This window comes from Carcharhinus amblyrhynchos, chromosome 12, assembly GCF_965287045.1.
Source record: "Carcharhinus amblyrhynchos chromosome 12, sCarAmb.v2.hapA, whole genome shotgun sequence".
NCBI classification, from domain to species: Eukaryota; Metazoa; Chordata; class Chondrichthyes; order Carcharhiniformes; family Carcharhinidae; genus Carcharhinus; species Carcharhinus amblyrhynchos.
In genome coordinates this window covers 27016505-27039673 of record NC_137335.1, presented here as the reverse complement: position 1 = coordinate 27039673, position 23169 = coordinate 27016505, and the positions used below count along the sequence as shown (strand labels likewise).

The window sequence follows — 23169 nt, the reverse complement described above, 5'->3', positions numbered from 1 at the left end:
AGCAGCATTGCTAACCACTGTGCTGCCCCAAGTTGGGCTGATGATGATAGTTTTGAAAGCAAGGAACAATACCAGAAAGAAATGGGCAGGTCAGAATAGATTTGAGTAGGTGGTGCATCTCATGAGTAAAATGAGCTTAGTGAGGGCATGAACATAAATAGAGGAGAAACTGGAGAAAGGCAAATTCTGATCTAGAGTGAGGGGAGTCTTTGGGAGTGATAAAAAAGATCTTCACATTTGGTGCTGGAGGTTAAGATAGGTCGGGAGCCGGAAAATGGAGGGCAGAAGAATGGAGCTTAAGGATACAGTTGGTAGCAGGGAGAGCAAAGCTTTTGCTCATCATGACAACTTGAGTAATGTGCAGATTTCACAAAGGACAATGCAACCTGATAGTACCAGATCTTGCAACGTTGTGCATCAGATAACTTCAAGGGTGCAGCCCTCGCACATGAAGGTAATATAGTGGAGAAGCATCCAGGAGCTCGACCGGGGTAGAGGCATCAAACATGGCATGATGATATGACAGATACATTCACATTGTGGCAAATAGAGGGTCAAAAGATAATAGGAATTTAAGAAGTGCTAGTGTACAAAATTTAGAAGAATTCTTTTGCAGGAATAGACAGAGAAGAACGCAAGTGAAGAGGGCATTCAGTAAAGTGTATACGTCTGCCATACTTTGATAACTCAACATTATAATTAAACAGCACTTCCTTGAGGTTTCTGCCTACCTGGCTGATGCTATGTGACTAGATAGTTGACAAAATATTTTTTTTTATTAACAGTATCCATCTCATTGAAGGTAGGATAGATTCAGAAAGAATGTTCCCATCATTGGTGGGAAGCCCAGAACTAGGGGTCGTAGTTTGAGGATAAAGGGTAAACCTTTTAGAGTTCAGGTGAAGAGAAATTTCTTCACCCAGAGAGTGGTGAATGTGTGGAATTCACTGCCACAGAAAGTAGCTGAGGCCAAAACATTGTGAGATTCCAAAAAGAAATTAGATATAGCTCTTGGGGCTAAAGGGATCAAGGAAGATGGGGGAGGGGGGAAATCAGCATATTAATTCGAAGCCATGATCAAAATGAATAGCAGAGCAGGCTCGAAGGGCAAAATGGCCTTCTTCTGCTTCTAGTTTCTATGTTTCAATCTTACCTCTGCTTGCCTTCACTGGTTGATCAAACGATATAACAATATTACATAGGGTGGAGATAACAAACTGTAATCATAGAAAGGAGAGATGAAATGGAGGGAGATTTGGTGAAGCCAGCCAATAAATAAGACAAAGAAAACAGGGGAAAATGAAGTCATTGAGGGTTATTGCCCAACTTTGTGAATTTTGTTTTTTACTTGTGAATTTGAGTGTATTTCTTTGTGGATGGTAATGAAGTCTGCAGTTCTTAACAGGATCATTCTGTCTGCAGTTAGATACAGATCCTCCACAGTATGTTTGGCTTATCTTTAGTAAAACTCTCCCCTCTGAAAGACCATCTTACAACATGAAATTAGTGATCTGTGCGCACCAGATTTTCTGACTTCTGCACATGATCACTACATCTGCCCTCTAATAGACCTACCTATTCCATCACATCGTTCAACCACACTCTTCTCTTTTAATCTATTACCATCAATGGCTTCAGACTGAAACAACACAAACTGTGACTCCTGAAGAATACGCTCCCACTGTATTATTCTACAACCTAAATGACTGAACCGAGCTAAGCTTAAGCTATGTTTCAGATACTATATAATACTGACTAAATAACGATCCATAAACATTAAACAAACAGAAAGACATAATTCTATCTTTAGGTGGACATCACTCTCACAAATGAAAAGACTCAAATCTATTTTGAACAGGCTTGTGCAATGAATCAAAGCCAGTAGGGTAACTTCGTCAGAATGAATGGCTTCTTACCACAGGAGGTATTGATGACATCTCGCAGTTCAGCATATTTCCATTTGGCGAGATCATATTTCTTTGCGCCAGCAGCAGCCTTGGTAGCCTGGACTTCGGGACTTCTGTTGGAAAGAGGAAGGGCAGTGAGATAACTTGGCAGAGGAGCCAATCTAGCACCACCTATTGGCATATAATCCGTAGATAATGGGGAAAGACACGAAAATTCTTAATCTCAAAGGGAATGCAATATTTATTTTTGCACGTGGCATGGCTAGACTATCTGTAACCAAATATTGAGATACGTCTCCAACCAGAACGGGTGACCTTACTCTCTATGTCTATTAATGATTTATTAAACACAGGAAATAAAGAACACGTGTAACAAATTTGTCCATGAGAGAGCTTATGTAAACGGATCTCCAACATCCACAATTCTCAATATTTACTGAAGTCAGTCTAACAAGAGCTAACCAATTATAGAATCCTTACAGTGCAGGAGGCCATTTGGCCCATCGAGTCCACACCAATCATAACGCCACCCAGGCTCTATTCCATAACCTGTTACAGGAATAGAGTAGAACCTCATGTTACGGGAATAGAATAGGATTACCCTGTTACTCTCCCTGACACTAAGGGGCAATTTACCATGACCAATCCACCTAACCTGCACATCTTTGGATTGAGGGGGGGAAACCGTAGAACCCAGAGAGCAGACATGGGGAGAATGTGCAAATTCCACACAGACAGTGACTAGAGGCCGGAATTGAACCTGGGTCCCTGGTGCTGTCAGGCAGCAGTGCTAACCAGTGTGCCACCGTGCCATCCAATTAGGGCGACCAATGTGTTTTGCAGAACAGTATTCAATATTTGAAGTTCAAGTTTGGAAAGTTTAAAAACTCAATGTCTTGCACGTGGATATAGACATGTCTTTTGATCTAACAGAAAGTACAACCAGGTATTAGAGAAATTCTGCATCTACTAACACATCACAATCATACTACAGTCCTCCTCAATGAATCCACCATAAGCCAGATACAAAGTAAGAACACAAGTGAAAGGTACCAAAGATGATCCGAATCCACCTACAAACAAGAATGTTAAAGAAACAAATCTGTGCTGCATAGTCTTACATACATTACAAAAGTAAATCTTGGCCTCATTAGAGAGAAAGGTTAGAACTATCTCAAAAGCAGTTCCAAAAAGTTATCACGCAATGCTATGACTGTCCACACAACAGGATTTCATGAATGTCCATGAGATGGATGGCCAGTTATTTTCCTTGGGTGGCTGTTATTTAAGAGATGATTGTTGCCGAGGACAGCTCCCCACTCCATCCCACAGCCTTTAAATACTCCGTAGGATTCATAATAGCCAGCTGAACCAGGCTAGCAGGCTCTAGTTCAATGCCAAATCCATTCAGCGATACTAATACGTACAGTAAACAAGATTTCTCCATTTTAATGCTAAGCTGTGCTCTGTTTTCAAGACAGTTAACACAAATAAATAGCAACTAGAGAGGCTTTACCAAATGCCTAATGAATTTAACTAGAAGTGCTGACAGTAAAGAGATTTGTCCCAACAAAGATTATCCCATTCTAACCTTATTCTATTTAAATCCTTAGGAGTTGCTTAAGTTAGCTCCTTTGTTCTCAACTTTTGGAGTTAAGGCTCAGATTGTCCGAACAATCTATGGCAATTAAGTCTATTTCCCGCACAATGTCAACAGCACTGTAGCAATCTACTTGACAGATTTACGTGATCCACTGCATTAGCTCTGTGTTGCTCATTTTTCAACAATGAGACAGCTGGCATACTTGGATATCTCACTTCCAAGAGCACCACGTTTAATTCCCATTGTGCAACATTTGCTCAGGTTACACCGCAAGCAGATTTGACAACACTGGAATATCTGCAGTTTTCCAGGTCTTATTGTGGAAACTGGATGTCAGGAGAGCTTGGAATTCTGTCCTGCCTTTCCTCAATTTAACCTCGGAGCAGCAGACAGGGGGCAAATTCATATTTTCCACAGATAAGCAATGCTCTGTATACCCAGTAAAACTGGAAAGAGAACAGCACCACCCACTCTACCAATTCAAATGAGGGAAGAATCAATCCAATATTCCTTAAACCCAGATGTACGTAGAAACTTCTTTTTCTCAAATACACTTCCTGGTAGTTGAACTTCCAACATTCAATAAACACATCAAAACCAAAGTGAGTCTAGCACCTGCTCCAATTTCACCATCAAATCACGTTCTCATTCAGTAAGGAAACTCAGACTTTGATTGAAGTTTGAAAATGAAAAAGAATTGCTGTGGGGAAGTAACAGGGGGAGTGGGGATAATTGTGTAGCCCTCTCTAAGGGCTGCCACGTGCACAATGGACACGTATTATAAGGTTCTATGAAATCACTGGATCAAACAGCAGAGACTCATGACTCATTCTAGCTCCAGACCTGAAGATGCAACAACCTCAACAGAAGAGGTCAGCAGTTACAATAAGGTCAGCTCCAGTAACATTTGTATCCTTTATCAAAGAGCAATAACAGCTCGTTGCATAATTTTAAAAATTGCACCAAGACAAATTCTTCAATGGGGATATAACATCTGACTTGATAACAGCTGGGGCAATTACAAATTCAGATTCTTTTTAAATTGCAAACTGATCATTCTGTCTCCACATAAACTAACTATTCAACTGCTTCTCTGCTGTCCAAATGCCAGGAAAGGATCAGGGGCTCAAGCACTTGCTCCAGCAATGCATTGCAGTATCCTTCATGGCAATGGACAGAAGTATAATGCTGTACAATTAATTGGTTGCTGTGGCGTAATGGTGAACACTCTAGGTTGTGAATCCAGCCAACAGACTTTAAATCTTGCTGGAACCTTCCTTGTAAGGGCAGCACAGTGGCACAATGGCAAGCACTGCTGCCTCTCAGCACCAAGGACCTGGGTTCAATTCTGGCCTCTGGTCACTGTGTGGAGTTTGCACATTCTTCTTGTGTCTGCGTGGGCTTTCTCCAGATGCTCCGGTCTCCTCCCACACACCAAAGATGTGCAGGTTACGTTGACTGACCAGGTTAAATTGCCCCTTAGTGTTAGGGGGATGTCAGGGAGATTAGTAGGGTAGATATATGGGGTAACTGGGATAGGGCCTGAGTGGGATTGTTGTTCGTGCAATTACAATGGGCCAAATGGCCTCCTTCTACACTGTATGGATTCTATCTCATGAGTAAAATTTTATTTGCACTTTCAGTAAATAGCCCCAGCCCAGGAGTAGGTTTACCTCAATTATATAATTGGTTAATTAAAATTTACCGTGTAGTAATGCACACAACTAAATAAGTAATTAAGTGAGCTGTTGATATTTCAATGCACATTTCAAGCTGTAACATGTTACCTACCTAGCCAGATAGTCTGACATTTCTTTGGCCATTTCTTCCCTGTAACATAACAACGTGTGCATAAGTAATCCCAGCATGATTATTGTGTATCAAAATATTTCAGGCAAGTATACAAGGTTTGACAATAACAGCAGGTAAGAAGTGAAAAGTGCATTTAGTTCAAAGGTAACATTTAGTAATACATAAAAGCAAAAAGTGATAATTCACTCATACAGGTAGCTCAGAGAAATCCTGTACACAAACGCTGTGGATCAAGAAAATGAAAATCCAATATGTTTGCAGAAACAATGATATTTGAAAGCTGGCAGTATTTCTGTAGCATTTTAACAAGGTGTAGCAGTGGTACACTTTACCACTGTGTAGCTGTAGAGCAACTGTGGCACAAGTACCCTTTGATGCTCAGACCATTGTCAGCTTTTACATCTTCTGGATTGTCGTTGAATTCTAAAACAGCTCTAAATATAGAAGGAATGCAAAAAGGTAATGTATTATGGGGGAACAAAAGTTAATTTGAATAAGAATTTTAAAAGCAACATGTTTCAATTAATCAAATCAGTGCCATTCTGTCTGCCAACTAACAGCCTTTTAAACAAGGGGCTGAATTTCTTTAGAATTAGTATTTTTTATAATGAATGCTGGCAAAATGAAACTCCATTGAATCCCAACCCTCAGTGCTACACACTAATTAACAGTAACCTTTCCAGGTTCAGATGTGTAGATGCAAAGAGTTTGGTATTTACAATCTGAATGGCTGGAAACCATCTTTGTCAGCTAATGAAACAATCACTCCCCCCCACCCCACCTCCCAAGGAAGGACAGAGGAAACAAGATGATATATTAAAAGGAAATTTATGTGAAGAGAAACAAATGTAGTTAACACAGAATACATTAAATAGAAGGGAAGAAAATTCCAGGATAAAGAAACATAAATGGGAAAGAACAGGACACAAAATAAGGGCAGAAGGGCAAGATAAGGTGAAAGGTTTAGCTGATTTCACTTTTAGTATTTATTTTGCAATTCTACAATTTGTATTAGAGTGATAAAGGTACTCTTGGCATGTGGAAAGTTTTATAATTATAATGTTCTTGGAAATTAGGTTTCATAATATAGGTTTTGGGACTGTCTTAATTTAGGGTAAAATGACAAAGGTTTTGTGACTTTTGCTGAAGTCTTCTTCAGAACAAGGTGAAGGGCTGTTAAAAGCTAAAGTAAGGCCCAATTTGTTTTGCTTGGAAGGAAGTGCAAGTCTTGGAGACAGTGGCGGTAGTATCTCTGATTACAATGGCTAACAGGTTTATTTGGTAGCATAAGCCACTAGCTTTCGGAGCGCTGTCCCTTCATCAGGTGAGTGGGAGCTCTGTTCTCAAACAGGGCATATAAAGACACAAGACTTGGCAAGATGTTCGTCTCGCCAAGGCCATCCCCACACCCCCACTTCTTGCCTTCAAACAACCGCACAACCTCAAACAGGCCATAGGAGAACAGCGACCACAACACCACACAACCCTGCCACAGCGACCTCTGCAAGACGTGCCGGATCACTGACACGGATGCTATCATCTCATGTGAGAACACCATCCACCAGGTACACGGTACATACACTTGCAACTCGGCCAACATTGTCTACCTGATATGCTGCAGGAAAGGATGGCCCAAGGCATGGTACATTGGGGAGACCATGCAGACTTTACTACAACAGATGAATCAACACCACTCAACACTCACCAGGCAAGACTGTTCCCTTCCTGTTGGGGAACACTTCAGCGGTCATGGGCATTCGGCCTCTGAGCTTCAGGTAAGCGTTCTCCGAGGTGCCTACATGACACACAACGCAGAGTCGCTGAGCACAGACTGATAGCCAAGTTCTGCACACAAAGATGGCCTAAACCAGGATCTTGGGTTCATGTCACACCATCTGTAACTCCCATAACTTGCCTGGGCTTGCAAAATCTCTCAAACTGTCCTGGCTGGAGACAATACACATCTCTTTAACCTGTGCTTAACCCTCTCTCCACTCACATTGTCTATACTTTTAAGACTTGATTACCTGTAAAGACTCACATTCCAACCATTATTTTGTAAATTGAGTTTGTGTCTTTATGTGCCCTGTTTGAGAACAGAACTCCCCACTCATCTGAAGAAGGAGCAATGCTCTGAAAGATAGTGGCTTGTGCTACCAAATATTCCTGTTGAATTTTGACTGGTGTTGAGAGACTTCTTACTGTATTTACCCCAGTCCAACAGCGGCATCTCCATATCATACAATGGCTAGATCAGCAGTTCCTGAGTGCCGGGAAGATGTTGAGAACCTTGGGTTGTAAACTTCTTTGCTTTAACATGCCCATTTGCTTCCAACCGAGAATAGAGTTGGGGTTCTCAAAGATAACTAATCAGCAATCCTACCTGGTTACAAGACCAATGTGTTTCACGGGGTCACAAAGATATGTTTTGAGTGGTGTAGAATCCTTCAGAAATCACAGAGACCAGATCCAAGAGAGAGTTGGAGGTCAAACATATCAATGGTACTCCATACAAGGATGTGGGTGGGAGCTCATACTCAAATTGGAAAGATCAAATTTGTGAGGATTTAAAATAAGACTGGAAGATTTGGCTAGCTTGTGCTAGAGGAAGAATCTCCAGGGAAAAGAACTTCAGTGAAATGCAGTTCTGAGATTAAAAGTTACAATGCTGAGAATATAAAAAAAACAGCAATAGTAAACTTCCAGGAATTAAGATTCAGTTTAGACTGGCTCCAGGAGAACCAAATGTCTACTTTAAGGACTGTGGAAGGAAAACTTTGAAGTGTCTCCTTGCTTGTGCTAAAAGTAAATGGGGGAAGTTCTATTCTGTAGTTTAAAGTACAAGTGGTTTACACATAGTTAGTGTTTAATCAATAGTGTGTTTAATCTTTTGTTACTGTATAAGTCTTAAGGACACAAACTCTTGCCATGTTATCCTTGAGGTTTTAACTGGAAGTTCTCATTTCTTTTTAGAGGTCATCAGCCTCCACAATGAATGTAACAATATTAGCATTATCTAAGTGAGTACTTACAAAACAGTTAGCTGAACAAGATTGATAGATTCTCAGGAAATAACAAAGTGTAAGGATTAAAGGAGACTGTGCTTGGAAACCAGATCCTTTATGTGGTTCATAAATTTGCAAAAAAAATGCCCTGCAAGCGTCCCTGCGAGTTCGGTAATTCTGCTACATAATTCTTTTGCTTAGGTGGTATGTTTTGTGACTTTACAGACTACAAGCATCAGTATTTAAATATGGAGTTAGTATTAGTTTTCATTAAATAGAAAAATTAGTATTTATATTACTCATCTCTCTTTTCAGTGGGCTAGGATTAGATTGACAATTATAAATATCCTTAATGTTGATCAATGCCATGTGTTATAGGTATTGAGCCATACTTAATGGTGAAATGCTTGATTAGTTACCCTATGTACTGATGTTTTATAAACATGAATAGTTAACCTTCTGTGCTGTCTCATGTGCAAAGTTAAGACCAAGTGTAAACTTCATGTAAAATGTATAAAGTTGACAAGCAACACATTTTTATCACAAGGTAAACAACCAGTTCTGTAAGCTTAAAAAAAATACAACAGACAACACAACAGAATCACACAGGGGTTCAAGTTTGGATTTTACCCAATGCAAAGTTCTAGAGAGTTAACATTTCAGGCCTTTCTCTCTTAGTAGGTGCTGCTGGACCCTGCTGAGTACTTCCAGCCTTTTCTATTTATACTTTAGTTTTCTAGTATCCACAGTCTCTTACTTTTGTTTCAGTTTTACTCAAAGCAAGTCAAAGGATTGCAAATTGGCTCTTTGGCTGCTCTTTATGAGGAGGTGATGGCCGAGTGGTATTATTGCTGGACCTTCAGTACAGAAACTCAGCTAATGTTCCCGGGACCTGGTTTTGAATCCTACCATGCCAGGTGGTGGAATTTGAAATCAATAAAAATATTTTGAATTAAGAATCTACTGTTGACTATTGTCAATTGTCAGAAAAAACCCATCTGGTTCACTAATGTCTTTTAGGGAAGGAAATCTGCCGTCCTTACTTGGTCTGGCCTACGTGTGACTCCAGAGCCACAGCAATGTGATTGACTCTCGACTGAAATGACCTAACAAGCCACTCAGTTCAAGGGCAACTAGGGATGGATAATAAAAGCTGACCAGCTAGCAATGCCCATGTCCCACAAATGAATAAATAAAAGGGGCTGCAAAATCCTCCTGAAGTGTGAAGGATTGGAGCCATTAGTGGCAATTCTCAGAACCAGAGCAGGGGAAGGGGCATGTAACCCATGATAAAAATATCTGAGGTAACACATTTTCACTCTTCTCTTCACCAATCCCTTCATTTGTTTTACCCATGGAACAGAGCATAAAGCAGATAATAGCAAAATAGAAATAAACTGTGATCTAAAAGTTTGTGATGCAATTTTCAGGATGGCTGGAGCTGCAATAAGCCTTTTGCATTGTGAAGTTAATATGGAATCATTGGTGTCCACTATCCTATTTAATCATCACATCCTATTTAACTTGAACCAAATTTAAATGTCAGTTCAGAAATATTTTTACTGTTTTATTCATAAGAGTGGGGTGGGAGGGGCGGGGGGGGGCGGGGGGGAGAGATTTTTCATTTCGGAAGTTCATATCAGCACCAAGCTACAGCAGCTTGATGCAGGGTAAACTTTCCTTCACTCAGTCTCAATAATATATTGCAGCTCAACTCTCATTACAGGAGAGTGGTGCACTGGCATGATACTTCTCTATTTCTCACACATGCTATCATGCACCCTCCCAGTCTAAAGTTAGTGCCAGTTAGTGTATATATCCACGTTTTGGCCTCACCCACAAGTACAGAATTGAAGCCACCTAAACTCACAGCCAGCAAGTAGATAGATAGGTAGGCAGGCAATCCACCAATCTGGGTTGGAGACTTGATAGTTATAAACCATTGTCATTCCCACTGATACAGCAAGCAAACAACTCTCACAGGCTGGCAATAATCAATGAAAATGTGTTGAATTGAAACAGTCAGGTTAAGAACAGTTAAGTATAGTTTTAACTTCGTTTTTCTTTATAAGGCCAGGGGAAGACAAATGTACCATCACCAATATCAAAGTCAATAATATCCGCCGCGTCACCAATGCCCAATAGTGTTAATAAAAGAAATGAAATAACAGAAAACTCATACATTGTCATTTTGGATTGTGGTCCACCAGATCTGGAAATAGAACACACTTTAGTTAGATTCTGCTTGGCACATAAACCCCACATCTCTCCACAAGCAGACAGCTTGTGGTAATTCTGTGCATGCATTTAATTGGCGTTCCATTAATTTTTTTCAGACAAAAAATAATCTGAATTCATGCAAAAATGATGATTAGAAAGTCTCAGCATAAAATCATCTTGATTATTAATTAATTTGTGCAATTCTTTGCACTGGAATCTGTGTGGGAATTCTAGAATTAATACAGTATATTGTTATACAGAGGGGGTGATTTACTAAACGTGTAAGACAGAAATGCAGGTTATGCATCCATACTTAGCAGCAGCTGCAACTGGACGGATGTGTTTAACTTCAACACTGTGGAAGAAAAGACATTTATTATTAAGCTTCCAGCACAAAAAGTCAGAGGAATTGGGGACAAAAACAATGGAATGAACTTTCAAATGTTTTTCGCTCCCACCTCTTGATTCCTGCATCCATTGGCGATTCATCATTGATGAGCTCAGACTCACTCCGTGCAATCCTCATGGCAAGCTCCCGGTCACGTCGCTCTTGCTCAAGCAATGCCTGTTTACGAGCTTCCTCCTCACGCTCCAAAGCAAGCTGAGCCTCCATTGCAGCCTGAAAACACAAAGGTGTATAAACCGAGGCAACTATTTAGTTAGCTCTTGGCATTGGTGAGGCTATTCAATGTTATTACAGACAAGCAAATGGGCAATATCTCCTGAACGCACACAGTTCATTATTTAAAAGATTTTATAATTGATTATATTGACAAAGGTAGATCGCCAGACCAGCATTCTTGAATGTCTGACAGAAAGCAAATTCACTTCATCTACTAACTTCATCAAGTTTTTCCTACAGTGTTAAAACTAACTGTATGAGAAAGTTGATGGAGATGTTGAAAGATTGGAGCCATACCAGAGGAAAAGACAGATAGGTGACAGTGAAAACTTTATTGGGATAAGCATTCAAAAGTGGAAGAGAGAAAGTTGTTATGCAACTCAACAGCAATTTGTGGATGGTGAGAACAGGTGACCAAAGGTCAGGCAGTTGGTAATTCGGAAAGTACTGCTGGTAAACAAAAGAAGGATGGCTTTTGTCTTAGTTTATTCAGAATGGACCTCAAGAACAGTTGATCAAGAGGTTCAAACCAAGAGTGAAAAGAAAACAAGGTAAGCCAAATTCAGAAAATTGCATTGAATTCAGTGATAGAATTTCTTTCAGTATGGAATGTTGCTAAATTATCTGACTGCTTATCTGATATCCAAGTTGGATGAGCAGAAATTTCCTCCAATTAAATACTGGGTCAACTGAAACCATGTCTTTGTTCCTATTCCAGACTCTGTTCCCTTGTGACTAGCTCTGTCCTCCCTGGCAACTAAGACTGAATCAGACTCTGCGCAACACTGGTGTCATATCTTATCCCAAGGTGAGTTTCCAGCCTCACTTCTGTGTAATTACCAAGAGAGTCTTTCCCATTTCCAAACACTGCCCGACTTCATCACTGCCTGAGCTCACCTGGTGCTAAAATGTTCATGCATGATTTGTTACTGCTACATTCAAATACGCAATGCCCTCCGACACTCGAAATGCCATGACCTCAAAGTTATCCAAAACCTTCCCACACCGAGTCCTGTTCACCTGTCACCCCTGTGACTGCTACCCTACTTGGGTTTCTGGTAAGCATCTCTTCACTTTTAAAATACTCGCCTTATTTTCAAATCCCTCACCTCTCCATATCTCTGTAATTTCCTCCAGCCCCATAAGCACAGACATTCACACTCATCTAATTCTGGTCTCGAGTCAACTCTGCTTGCAACTGCTCCACCATTGTTGTCTGTACCTGCAGCTGTCTAAGCCCCAAAAGCTCCGGAATTTCCTCCCTGAACTTCTCATTCTTCCTTTAAGATCTATCCCTTTGACCAAGATTTTTGCCATCATAATATCTTCTTAATTGGCTTAGTGTGAAATTTTGCTTGAAAATCCTCCTAAGACAATCTGGGAAGGTTTACGCTCAATGCACTATATAAATTATTGTTGTTCACTACAAATTCTAAAGGCGTAAGGAACACAACGCAAATGAATGAATGTGTGGGAAGAATAAATTAGGAGAAAGAAGACACCAGGTGTAGCAGAAGGCATTGGCAATTATGTAAGATTTGAGATGCACACCTTAAATGTCATCCAAGGGGATAAAGCCAAATCAACACAAGTGAAAAATCAGCTTTAGCCCAACTACAACCCCTTTCTGGGAAAAGGGAGGCACAAGTCCAATCACGACTACCTGACTTCAATAGTAAACACACAGTTGTTATCAAGTTACAAGTTATGCTACAATAGAAAGTGTCATCATCATGATTATAACTCTGAAACTGAACTACAAGTTATGGCAAATTAAGCTAAATCCTTCTAAGGCTGCTGCAAGTCTGCACCACTAAAGAAGTCCACACAAAGTTGAATCAAACCATTTAAACCTATTGTTCTTCTATATCCAAATTATTTTACTATTACAAAAGACATGTTCTTTCCAAAAGTAGGACTAGGAAGATGATACTCTATTGCTTTTCACTTAATCTTATGTGGTGAGACAAGAATCAAATAATTTCCAAACTGATATTGATTTGATTTGTATAATGAAACAGTATTTTTCTACTCAGTGGGACAATGGAATGTTATACAAATTCAGCACTCGAATAAGATCAAGATATTCCTCGTGCAGCTCCCAGACACATTGCAGTGTCAGATGTTTGCACCTATTACTCCCTTGTATTTGAAACATGCAAAACCTGGACAACTCACCCACTGTTTACTCAGCATTTTCCACTGATTCAGTCAATGTCAGGGCATTCAGCATCAGAACCTGTCTTATCTACATTCAGACTGTGGGAACTATCCTTCAGACAGACCACATTCTCTCTTGGTCACTGCAAAGTATGTAGTTCCACTCAGCCCTGCAAAGCTAGCTGAACAAAGAAGGATTTTCCTTTTATTAGCACCCATGCCTAGCAGCAATAAAACTTCAAAAGAAATGCTGTCAAGGAGACTACTTAATGGGTCTCTGGACCATAAAGGCTCTACACACTTTCTCGAAAAGCCTGAAGTAACACTGCTCTAATAATTCAGATCAAAATACAAACATTAGGAACAAGAAATAGGACATTTAGCACCTCCAGCCTTCTCCACCATTTTATTAGATCATGAACTCTATTTTTCTGTTGTCTCCCCTTGGATACGCTTGTCTGACAAGAATCTACTGATCCAAGTTCTAAACCTTTGACTTAATCAGTACTCTCAGCTGTTGGAAATAAATTTCAGATTTCTACTACGTTGTGAGAGATAAAATTATTTTCCATTAGACTCCTAAGTACCTAGCTCTAATTTTGATATCATAATCTCATTGCAATCCAGAGAAAATAGCTTCTCTATATCTCACCTACCAAATAATTTTAACATTTTACACACTTCCATAGAATCTCTACAGTGCAAGAGGAGGACATTTGGCCCATCAAGTCTGCACCGACAACAATCCCACTCAAGCCCTTTCCCCATAACTCTACTTATATACACAGCTAATTCCTCTAATTGACACATCTCAGGACACTAAGGGGCAATTTAGCACGGCCAATGTACCTAACCTGCACACCTTAAGAGTGTTTTAGGAAACTGGCGCATCCAGAGTAAACCCACTCAGACATGGGAAGACGTACAGACTCGACACAGCTAGTGACTGAAGCTGGGAATCAAACCTGGGTCCCTGGCACTATGGGCAGCAATGCTAACCACTGTACTGCCCTTTCTCAGATCAATGCTCAAACTTTCTAAACTCACTCTTCTATAACGCAATAGATTCTATCATGTCAAGTGAAACTTGAACATTATCCATAGGGAAAACAGTTAAACTAGCGTTTATTTTTGTTGAACCTCCAAATCAACTTAACAGAATCATTCTGAGGCCTTTGCTGTGACTGACAAATACCATTTTACACACATCTTGGAAAATTCAAACCTGCAGACGTCGCTTTTCTTCCTCCCCTTTCTTCCTCTCTTCCTCCTCCTGTTTCCTCTTCAACTCCATTTCAGCTTTCCTAATGAAAACAGGAGCGGGTGATGAGTAAGTTAAAGGCCTCATCACTGCATGAGGAGCATAAGATTGTACATAAGACTGCATAAGATTATTAAAAATGCAGCAAGGAATTCTGTTAGAATGAGTTACCATTGGAGAAATTCCTGCAAGAAACGTGTTAGTTCTTCATAACACAAATCGGGTACTTTATAAATTCATTATTGAAAAGCCCCATGCACCTAATTCAATCAATGTTAAATGTAGATCCGACGCATTAACATTCATAAAATCAAGTGGTCACAAATTATTCTGATATAATCAGGTCACTTAACTTGATGGACACAGCAAGAAATAGCCCATAATTATTGGCATTCACAATGCACGAGTGAGCAAGCAAGGTGGATACGCCAGCGGGTGAGCACGGTGGCAAAATTGGGGGCGGGGTGGGGTGGGGATGGTGATCAATGATTTTTTTTTCCCCCGAATGCACACAAGAAATATTCTTATTGCCTCAGGAAGACTGGCAATTAAAAACAATTCTCAGTCATATATTGTGACATTAAACCCGTACAGATTCAAATACACAAATAATAGTGTACATTGATACAATACACACACACACGCACACAGACTTACAGCCGGCGTTCTTCCTCCTCTTGCTTGCGGCGTCGCTCCTCCTCCTCATGCCGCTTCTGTTCTCTCTCCATTTCTTCTTGGATGACTCGCAGCCGCTCAGCTTCCTCTTCTTCTTGTTTCTTCTTCTGGAGTGTGCTGAGAAGCTGCTCTGATCGTTTCACCAGAGCAGCATACTCCTTATCAATCTGATCCCTGGTCATCATAATGTTCTAAGGTGGAAAGCAAAGACCAAGGAAAAGACTATCACAAGTCAACTAGTTTTTCACAGAGTGTTCAGAACCAGTACCCCAGCGTGCATGTTTCTACACCCTCTCCTTTCCTTCTCCCCTATGGACTTTATGGATGGTATGTTTTGGCTGTACAGTGCGCAAGAAACAACTTTTCACTGTATCCTAATACATGTGACAATAATAAATCAATTCAATTCATTCAAAACAAAGGCAAGATGTCCATCTTCTCATGACCCTAATATCTTTGGCTTGTTTTCATACCACCATTTCTAGCAAAGTGATTTGCTGAAACTCCATCATTCTAGGAATGACTGGGGAAAAGCAAAAGGGAACAAAGAAAGCCTGACACTTCTCAGCTGTTCCTACTTGGAATATGGTGAGAGCCATAGCACTGCAGTTGTGGACAGGTCTGCAGTCCATCATTCCATTCTCCTACCTACAAACAGTGACAAGTTATTAAAATAGAAAATAAAGTGAGGATGGGACTTTGATGCATTCCCATTATTTAACAGCCTTCCAGAAATCACTGGACAGAATCACAGGTAAAGAATAATCTCGTCAGCAAGATACCAGCACTCTAATAACACTAGAGCCTCAACAAAGAAAACAGGTCAGAAAATGGCATTTGCCCATGGAGTTTTATTTTTGTATGATGAGGAAGACTATTCCTGTGATAGACAAACTAATATGGTCATTTTGTTTTTATTTGGTGCAATCTGATACTTGATTTTTTTGCCTCAAATTTCAAAATTTGAAGCAGTTTCTTAGTAATACCTCAAATATGTTTGTTGCCACAGATGGGGGATGCAGAAGGGAGGGATAAGAGCAGAAGAAATAGCTGGCAAAATAACTCAAACTGTTCTTTTATGATATTCACACTCCACATATTCATTTTGAAGACATTTGGTATATACACAAGAAGCTTGATTTGTATATACGATGGCGGCACAGTAGTTAGCACTGCTGCCTCACAGCACCAGGGACCCAGGTTCAATTCTGGCCACGGGTGACTGACTATGTGGAGTTTGCACCTTCTCCCCAAGCATGCATGGGTTTCCTCCAGGTGCTCCAGTTTCCTCCTACACTCCAAAGATATGCAGTTAGGTGGATTGGCTATGTGAATGTCCAAAGAAGCATACATTAGGTGGATTATTCATGGTAAACATGTCGAGTTATGAGGGTGGACCTGGGTAAGATGCTGTCTCAGAGAGTTGGTGCATTCTCAATGGGCTGCACTGTAGGGACTCTGTGATTTTATGAAGCTTCAGCAGGAGTACTGGAAATGTTCCATTCAATGGCATGTAACAAGAGCATCAATATTTTATTCACAAAGAGCTGCCATTCTCCCACTTAGGTAGCGTTAGAGTGAGAAGTTATCACACTGAATTTTGAGCACTAGGAGAAAAATTAAAACTGTTATAAGTTTATTCAGACGTGCTTAGACACGAAGATAAGTGGAAAAGCAAATTGTGCGGAGGGTATGGAAAGTCTGCAGAGGGATCTAGATAGGCTGAGCGAGTGGGCGAGGACATGGCAGATGGAGTACAATGTTAGCAAGTGTGAGGTTATCCACTTTGGCGGAATAATAGTAGGAGGGATTACTATTTAAAGGGCGAAAAGCTGCAGCATGCTATGGTGCAGAGGGACCTGGGGGTCCTTGTGCATGAGTCTCAAAAACCCAGTCTGCAGGTGTAGCAGGTGATCACGAAGGCGAATGGGATGCTGGCCTTTATAGCGAGGGGGATAGAATATAAAAGCAGGGAGGTCTTGCTGCAACTGTACAAGGCACTGGCGAGGCCGCAGCTGGAGTACTGTGTGCAGTTTTGGTCGCCGCACTTGCGCAAGGATATTTTGGCCTTGGAGGGAGTGCAGAGGAGGTTCACTAGGCTGATACCGGAGATTAGGGGGTTGGACTATGAAGAGAGGCTGAATAGACTGGGTCTGTACTCATTGGAGTTTAGAAGGATGAGGGGGGATCTTATAGAGACGTATAAGATAATGAAGGGGATGGATAAGGTAGAGGTAGAGAGATTCTTCCCGCTCAGAAAGGACAGCAGGACTAGAGAGCACAGCCTCAAGATAAAGGGGGGGGCGGTTTAGAACGGAGTTAAGGAGGAACTTCTTCACTCAAAGGGTGGTAAATCTCTGGAATTCTCTGCCCATTGAAGTGGTGGAGGCTACCTCACTAAATATATTTAAGACACGGGTAGATAGGTTTTTGGTAGGCAAGGGAATTAAGGGTTATGGGGAGAAAGCGGGAAAGTGGAACTGAGCCACTTCAGATCAGCCATGATCTTACTGAATGGTGGGGCAGGCTCGAAGGGCTAGATGGCCTACTCCTGCTCCTATTTCTTATGTTATGTTCTTACTTACCTTAATTTTGGTCACAAGAGCATTAATTGATGAATCCAGATCCTGGACTTGCTTACTCATTTCAGCCTTTCCTTCCCTTAGGGCCTTCACCACCTCAGTCATTCTGTTCACTCGCTGCTTGAGTGATTTCACTTTCACCAGACCATCAATGCTGTGGGGAAGGAAACTCAATTACAATCACCAAAAGATATTCTCAATTATGTATAAAGGAGCATGATCATCAGCTGGGAAAATAGAGGAGTCAGTCAGAATGAACACGAAAACTGAGCAAAACCAGACTCAGTAGCAACAGCTATGCAGTAAGCCATTCATAAATGGATTTTGCTTTCGGTGAGCAAATAAATATCGAGTGAGATATAACAATTATGATTCCATCAGCACAACGATCCTGTCTGAAATAATAACATATATTGAACAAGATCCAATCTTTTCCAATTGTTGTGCTGCCACATAGAGGCCTGGGAGACAGCAGCAAGACTGTGGCCTCCTGTCTTATATTAGTTCAAGAAAGCTGTGCTGAGCTCCATTACAGACACATTTCATTTTCCTTTTTCCCATGGGACATGGCATTCAGGAGGAATACTGATGGACCTGGATATCAGAACGGCTCTATAAAAAATCCGGAGTTCACATATCAGGAATGCCATGCAACTGGTCACTGCCATTGCCAAAACTACTTAAAGAGCAATCAACATCCTCACCACTCACCGTGGTTTATGTTTCTTCTTGCACAACCACATGCGGATAGTCTTCTGCATCTTGATGCAAGCAGCAGCTCGGTACTTCATCTTGTTCTTCACTGTGGAAATCAATTACGAAAACAGTTCTCAATATATCATGCTTTTGTTCTTTTACTTATGTGGAGAAAGTAAAGAATCACACAAAGGTCAACATATTATAGCTTGGATTTTACTCAGTCGTAACCAGTTAAAACACGAATATTGATATTTCTCAAAACATAATCATACAATATAGAATGGGTAATAGAGCAAAATAAACATCAACCCTTTAATGTCAGTGTTACAAGCAGGAGTGAGCGAGGGCGGGGCGCAGTGGGAGCGGACGAGGGAGTGTCCTCAGGATACAACATGGATGATAGTCTGTGGTGTTGCGAAAGCAGCTGCTTACCGGAGATTCTGCTGTTTGAATGGTTCTCTACGGGCAATGTAAAGCAATCATTGATATGTTTCTTTGAACATTGTGCTTATGCCTCATCAAACAAAAATCATCCATCAAATTAATGCTAACTAAGACACTATAGACATATTGATTTGTAATGTGCAATTCTAAGGACTTACAAAACATATGATCAATAAAATGGTAGTTACCAAAGAAATCAACTGTAAGGATACACAAAATGTTGGTAGAGTCCGCTCATACACCAAAGAGAGTTTGAGAACCACTGCCCTAACTGTTCTAGCATAGAACCTCTCAGTTGGGCACTAATGGGAATCTTACTGAAACAAGTGACCTACATGAAAAAGGGAAAATATTCCAACTTGCAGCAGGGAAATTGTTATTTCAAGCTTAGGGAAAAAAGGAACCTTTCTCTGTACCTAACCAGAGTTAGGAATGCCCAAGCTCATGTCCAATGTGACAATGGTTCATCAGCCAACACTAATATTCCTCTGTCTCACTAGGAGGTTTAAAAAAATAACTGGCAATATAATATTTTGAAGAGCAGGAGAGCAATGTTGCTGCTAATAAATTAATAAAACTTTCTCATTATCATCAATCTGTAAGAATTTATAATGATGCACAAATCCTGTGTATATTGGAATAATCTGCACTTGCCTGAGTGCATCTGCAACATCATTCAAAAATCTCGATAACATTTAGGCAAAGTAATCCAACTCAATTGGCATCCCATTCATCAGCTTAAACATTCACTCCCTGCGCCACTAGCACATTGTAGCTGAGGAACATAGTGCAGCAATTTCCAAACAGAATAGAACAAGGGCAGCAAGTACTTGGGAACACTACTACCCCAAGGTCATATCGCTGGGAACTGAACATAATGCCGTTCCTTCATCACTGCTGGCTCAAATTTGTGGAGCACTTTCAGCACCCAAAACTGCAATGGTTTAACAGGAAGCCACATCACCACCTTCCCAAGGACAAATAGGAATAACAATAAACGTCAGCCTTCATCTTAACACCCCAGAACAACATACTCATATCAATTGCATAGATTATTATGATACAGTATATCAACAAACTCATTTTAAGGATGATGTGAGGAAATAGTATAAAGCATTCATTCTACAACAAGCACAACCATCGCACTCTAACTTACATTTAATAACAGACAGCGAACACCACTGAACCTTTTTCCATCGGCTGCAAATGAGCCAGTGATTCACGCGTTGCATCAACACTGACAGATGCTCTGGGTCAGACTTCATGATCTGATCAAACTCTGCAAACTGAACAACAAACACAATTCAGACAAAGTGGTCTCCAAGGCTGTAATGTAGGACTGGAGTTGTGATGAAAAATCAGGCCCACTCCATCAGTCTTTCTTGCCCTGATTGACCTTGTGTGCAATGACATGGTGGTCTTTTTAACCATGTGGAGATGCAGGCGTTGGACTTTTTAACCACAATGTCCCATAATGCCGATCACGGCAATGTCACAAACACTTAGGCAAAACAAATGACGATATCGGAGATAATCATTCAGTAGAAGCATATCATTGAAAAATACAGAAGGTGGCCATTGATCCATCATGTCAGTGCTGGCTCTTTCAAAAAAATTATGCAATTCAATCCCATCCACCTTATTTGTGCCCATTCCTGTAAATCTCCTCCCTATTTAGACAAATCTTTCTCAAAGCTGCTTTGGAATTTGCTTTCACAATCCTACCAGGCCACATACTCCAGATCATAATTCACTGTGTGTATATGTACTCTACCTGATCACAACTTTTCTCTCAGCCATAGAAACCAATTGTTTATGCTAAACTGGTCTATACCACAGTAGGTGAAATGCAGTTTAAATCCATGCTCACAAGCGTGCAGCCTGGAAGCTCCAGGTATCAAATATTAATGTGCAGGTATTATTCATTCATGGGATGTGACGTTGCTGGGAAGACCAGCATTTACTTCCAATCCCAAATTGCCCATTGGAGAGTAGTGGTGAGCTGTATTGTAGGCGCCGTCATGCAGTTATGAAGAAATTTCTTATTTTCTGATGCTCAGGGGCTGAGATGATTGGCGTCAAACAACTGAATCATCTTCCTTTGTTTTAGATATAAATCTAGCCACAGAAAATTCCCCTCCACACCCTCCCCCCACCTAATTCCTATTGATTTCAATATTACAAGGGCTCCTTGATGCCATGCTCTTCCAAATGCTGCCTTGATGTTAATTCATGTCACTTCTAGAATTTTGTTGGACCAAAGCTGTAGGGAAGCCTTCAGGTGGTGGTCTTGGTGGATCCCTAATTACCCTCGAGAAGGTGGTGCTGAATCACCTTTCTGAAACCTAGCAGTCCATCTAGTCCAGGTACACGCAAATTGCTGTAAGGCAGTGAGTTCCAAGACTTTTACTCAGCAACATTTTAGGAACAGTGATATGGTTCCAGTCAGAGAGATAAGTAACTAAGAGGGAAAGTTACAGGTGACAGTGCTGCCATGCATCTGTTGCCCCTGTCCTTCTCAATGGTAGAGGTCACAGGTTTGGAAGGTGATGTTGAAGGGGCTTTGGTGAGTTCCTGCAGTGCGTCTTGTAGGTGATACACATTGCCGCCACTGTGCATCGATGATGGAGGGAGTGAATTTTTAAAGTGGTGGACAGTATGCTAATCAAGTGGGCTCTTTGCCCTAAATGGTGCTGATTTTCAAGTGTTGGAGCTGCAATCATCTATGCAAGAGAAAAAATAATCCATCACACTCTTGTGCCTTGTAGATGCTGGACAGACTTCAGGAGTTTGTGCTGTATTTATCCTATGCAAGCACTTAAAGTCATATGAAATTATTTCCTGTGTTGCATCAATGGGGACATAAATCACCAAATAAATAGGTAATTTCAAATAGACAGGTTATTGCCTTTGCCAAAATAGTGCATGGTAGAATTTCAAATGCACGCTCATGTTTAATGCTGTAATTTCCTGGTGTTTGTCCAAACTCATTAGCCAAGTACATGACTTTCATTTCCCATTCTCCCCCAGCAACTCTGACAACCATAGAATCATATAAATTAGGCCTTTTAAAGCAAAAATCTTTAGGAGAAAACAAAAATCACGTTAATTCTCATGACAATCAACTCCTATTTCACACAGGTCCATTCAACTGACAGCAGTTCTCTGACTGTTCCTTAGCTTCAGCTGGATGAAAGAGCAATGAGTCACTGCATCTCCTGTGGTTGTTCTCTGTTGCTCTGTGGTCTCTCAAAGAGAGCAGGACTTCCAGCTTTTCAGCTCCATGATCCTGGCCAATTAACTCTGATCCAAGTTAAATGGTTGGATAGAACAACTATTTTTAATTAAAAATAATTACACCATTCGGCCCATTCTGTGTTGTCTGAAAGACAGTTATCCAGCTTATTTCCCATTTTCCAGTTCTTGGTCCATAGACCTGCAGGTCATGTACAGCTCAAGTAAACATCCAACTCCTTTACTTTGTAAATGCAATTATACCAGAGAGTTTGAATTCCATTTGCCACTTTCCACTTGACCAGTCCATTGCTATCTTCCACAGGCTGCAGCTTTCTCCCTTGCTACCAAACATAGCCAATTTTCATTTAATCTGCAAATCCCTTAATTAAACCTCCTACATTTAAGTGTAAGTTATTGATGCGCACCATGAACAGCATGGGACCTTTACTGAGCCCTGTCGAACTGTAATGGAAACAGCCTTCCAGTCATAAAAACACCTGTCAATCATTATCCTACAATTGAACACATTTTGGATGTCATGTGCTTTGTGTTTTCTGGCCAGTTCGTTATGTGGCATCTTGTGAAAATCTACATATATGACACCAAATAGTGTTATCCTCATTGATCTTTCACGTTATTTCCTCAAAAACCTCAATCACTTTAGTCAGACACAAGCTTTTCTTAACAAATCTGCACTTAATGTCCACGATTAATCTGTGCCTTTCTAAATGACAATTTATATGGTCTCAAAATGTTTTCCAATAACATGTCCTTTACTGAGAATTGGTAGCTGGTGATAGACACTCAGGCTATGCAATTCACCCTTTTTCAACAATGGCATAATGTCATCTGGCACCACATCTACAGCCAGAGAAAATGGAAAATAATGGACTCGGCTTCTGCTAATTCCTTTGGTTTCCTTTAGCACTCTGGGATAATTCC

The 23169-nt window shown here is 40.6% G+C and overlaps 1 protein-coding gene across 3 annotated transcripts in view; it reads right to left on the bottom strand.

Annotated features, from left to right (window-relative positions):
• The window catches only part of LOC145350873 (unconventional myosin-VI), a 206089-nt gene that overhangs the window by 8240 nt on the left and 174680 nt on the right, over positions 1-23169 (bottom strand). For 2 of the 3 annotated variants that reach the window (XM_080200277.1, XM_080200275.1), the window contains exons 23-32: positions 20147-20276; positions 18559-18649; positions 17851-18001; positions 15248-15456; positions 14555-14633; positions 11006-11166; positions 10861-10902; positions 10510-10539; positions 5302-5340; positions 1917-2020 (exon numbers count right to left, since the gene is read on the bottom strand). In XM_080200277.1, the coding sequence (XP_080056403.1) occupies positions 1917-2020; positions 5302-5340; positions 10510-10539; positions 10861-10902; positions 11006-11166; positions 14555-14633; positions 15248-15456; positions 17851-18001; positions 18559-18649; positions 20147-20276 (1036 nt within the window). The remainder of the gene's footprint in view (positions 1-1916; positions 2021-5301; positions 5341-10509; positions 10540-10860; positions 10903-11005; positions 11167-14554; positions 14634-15247; positions 15457-17850; positions 18002-18558; positions 18650-20146; positions 20277-23169) is intronic. The other variant, XM_080200278.1, reaches the window with a different exon arrangement.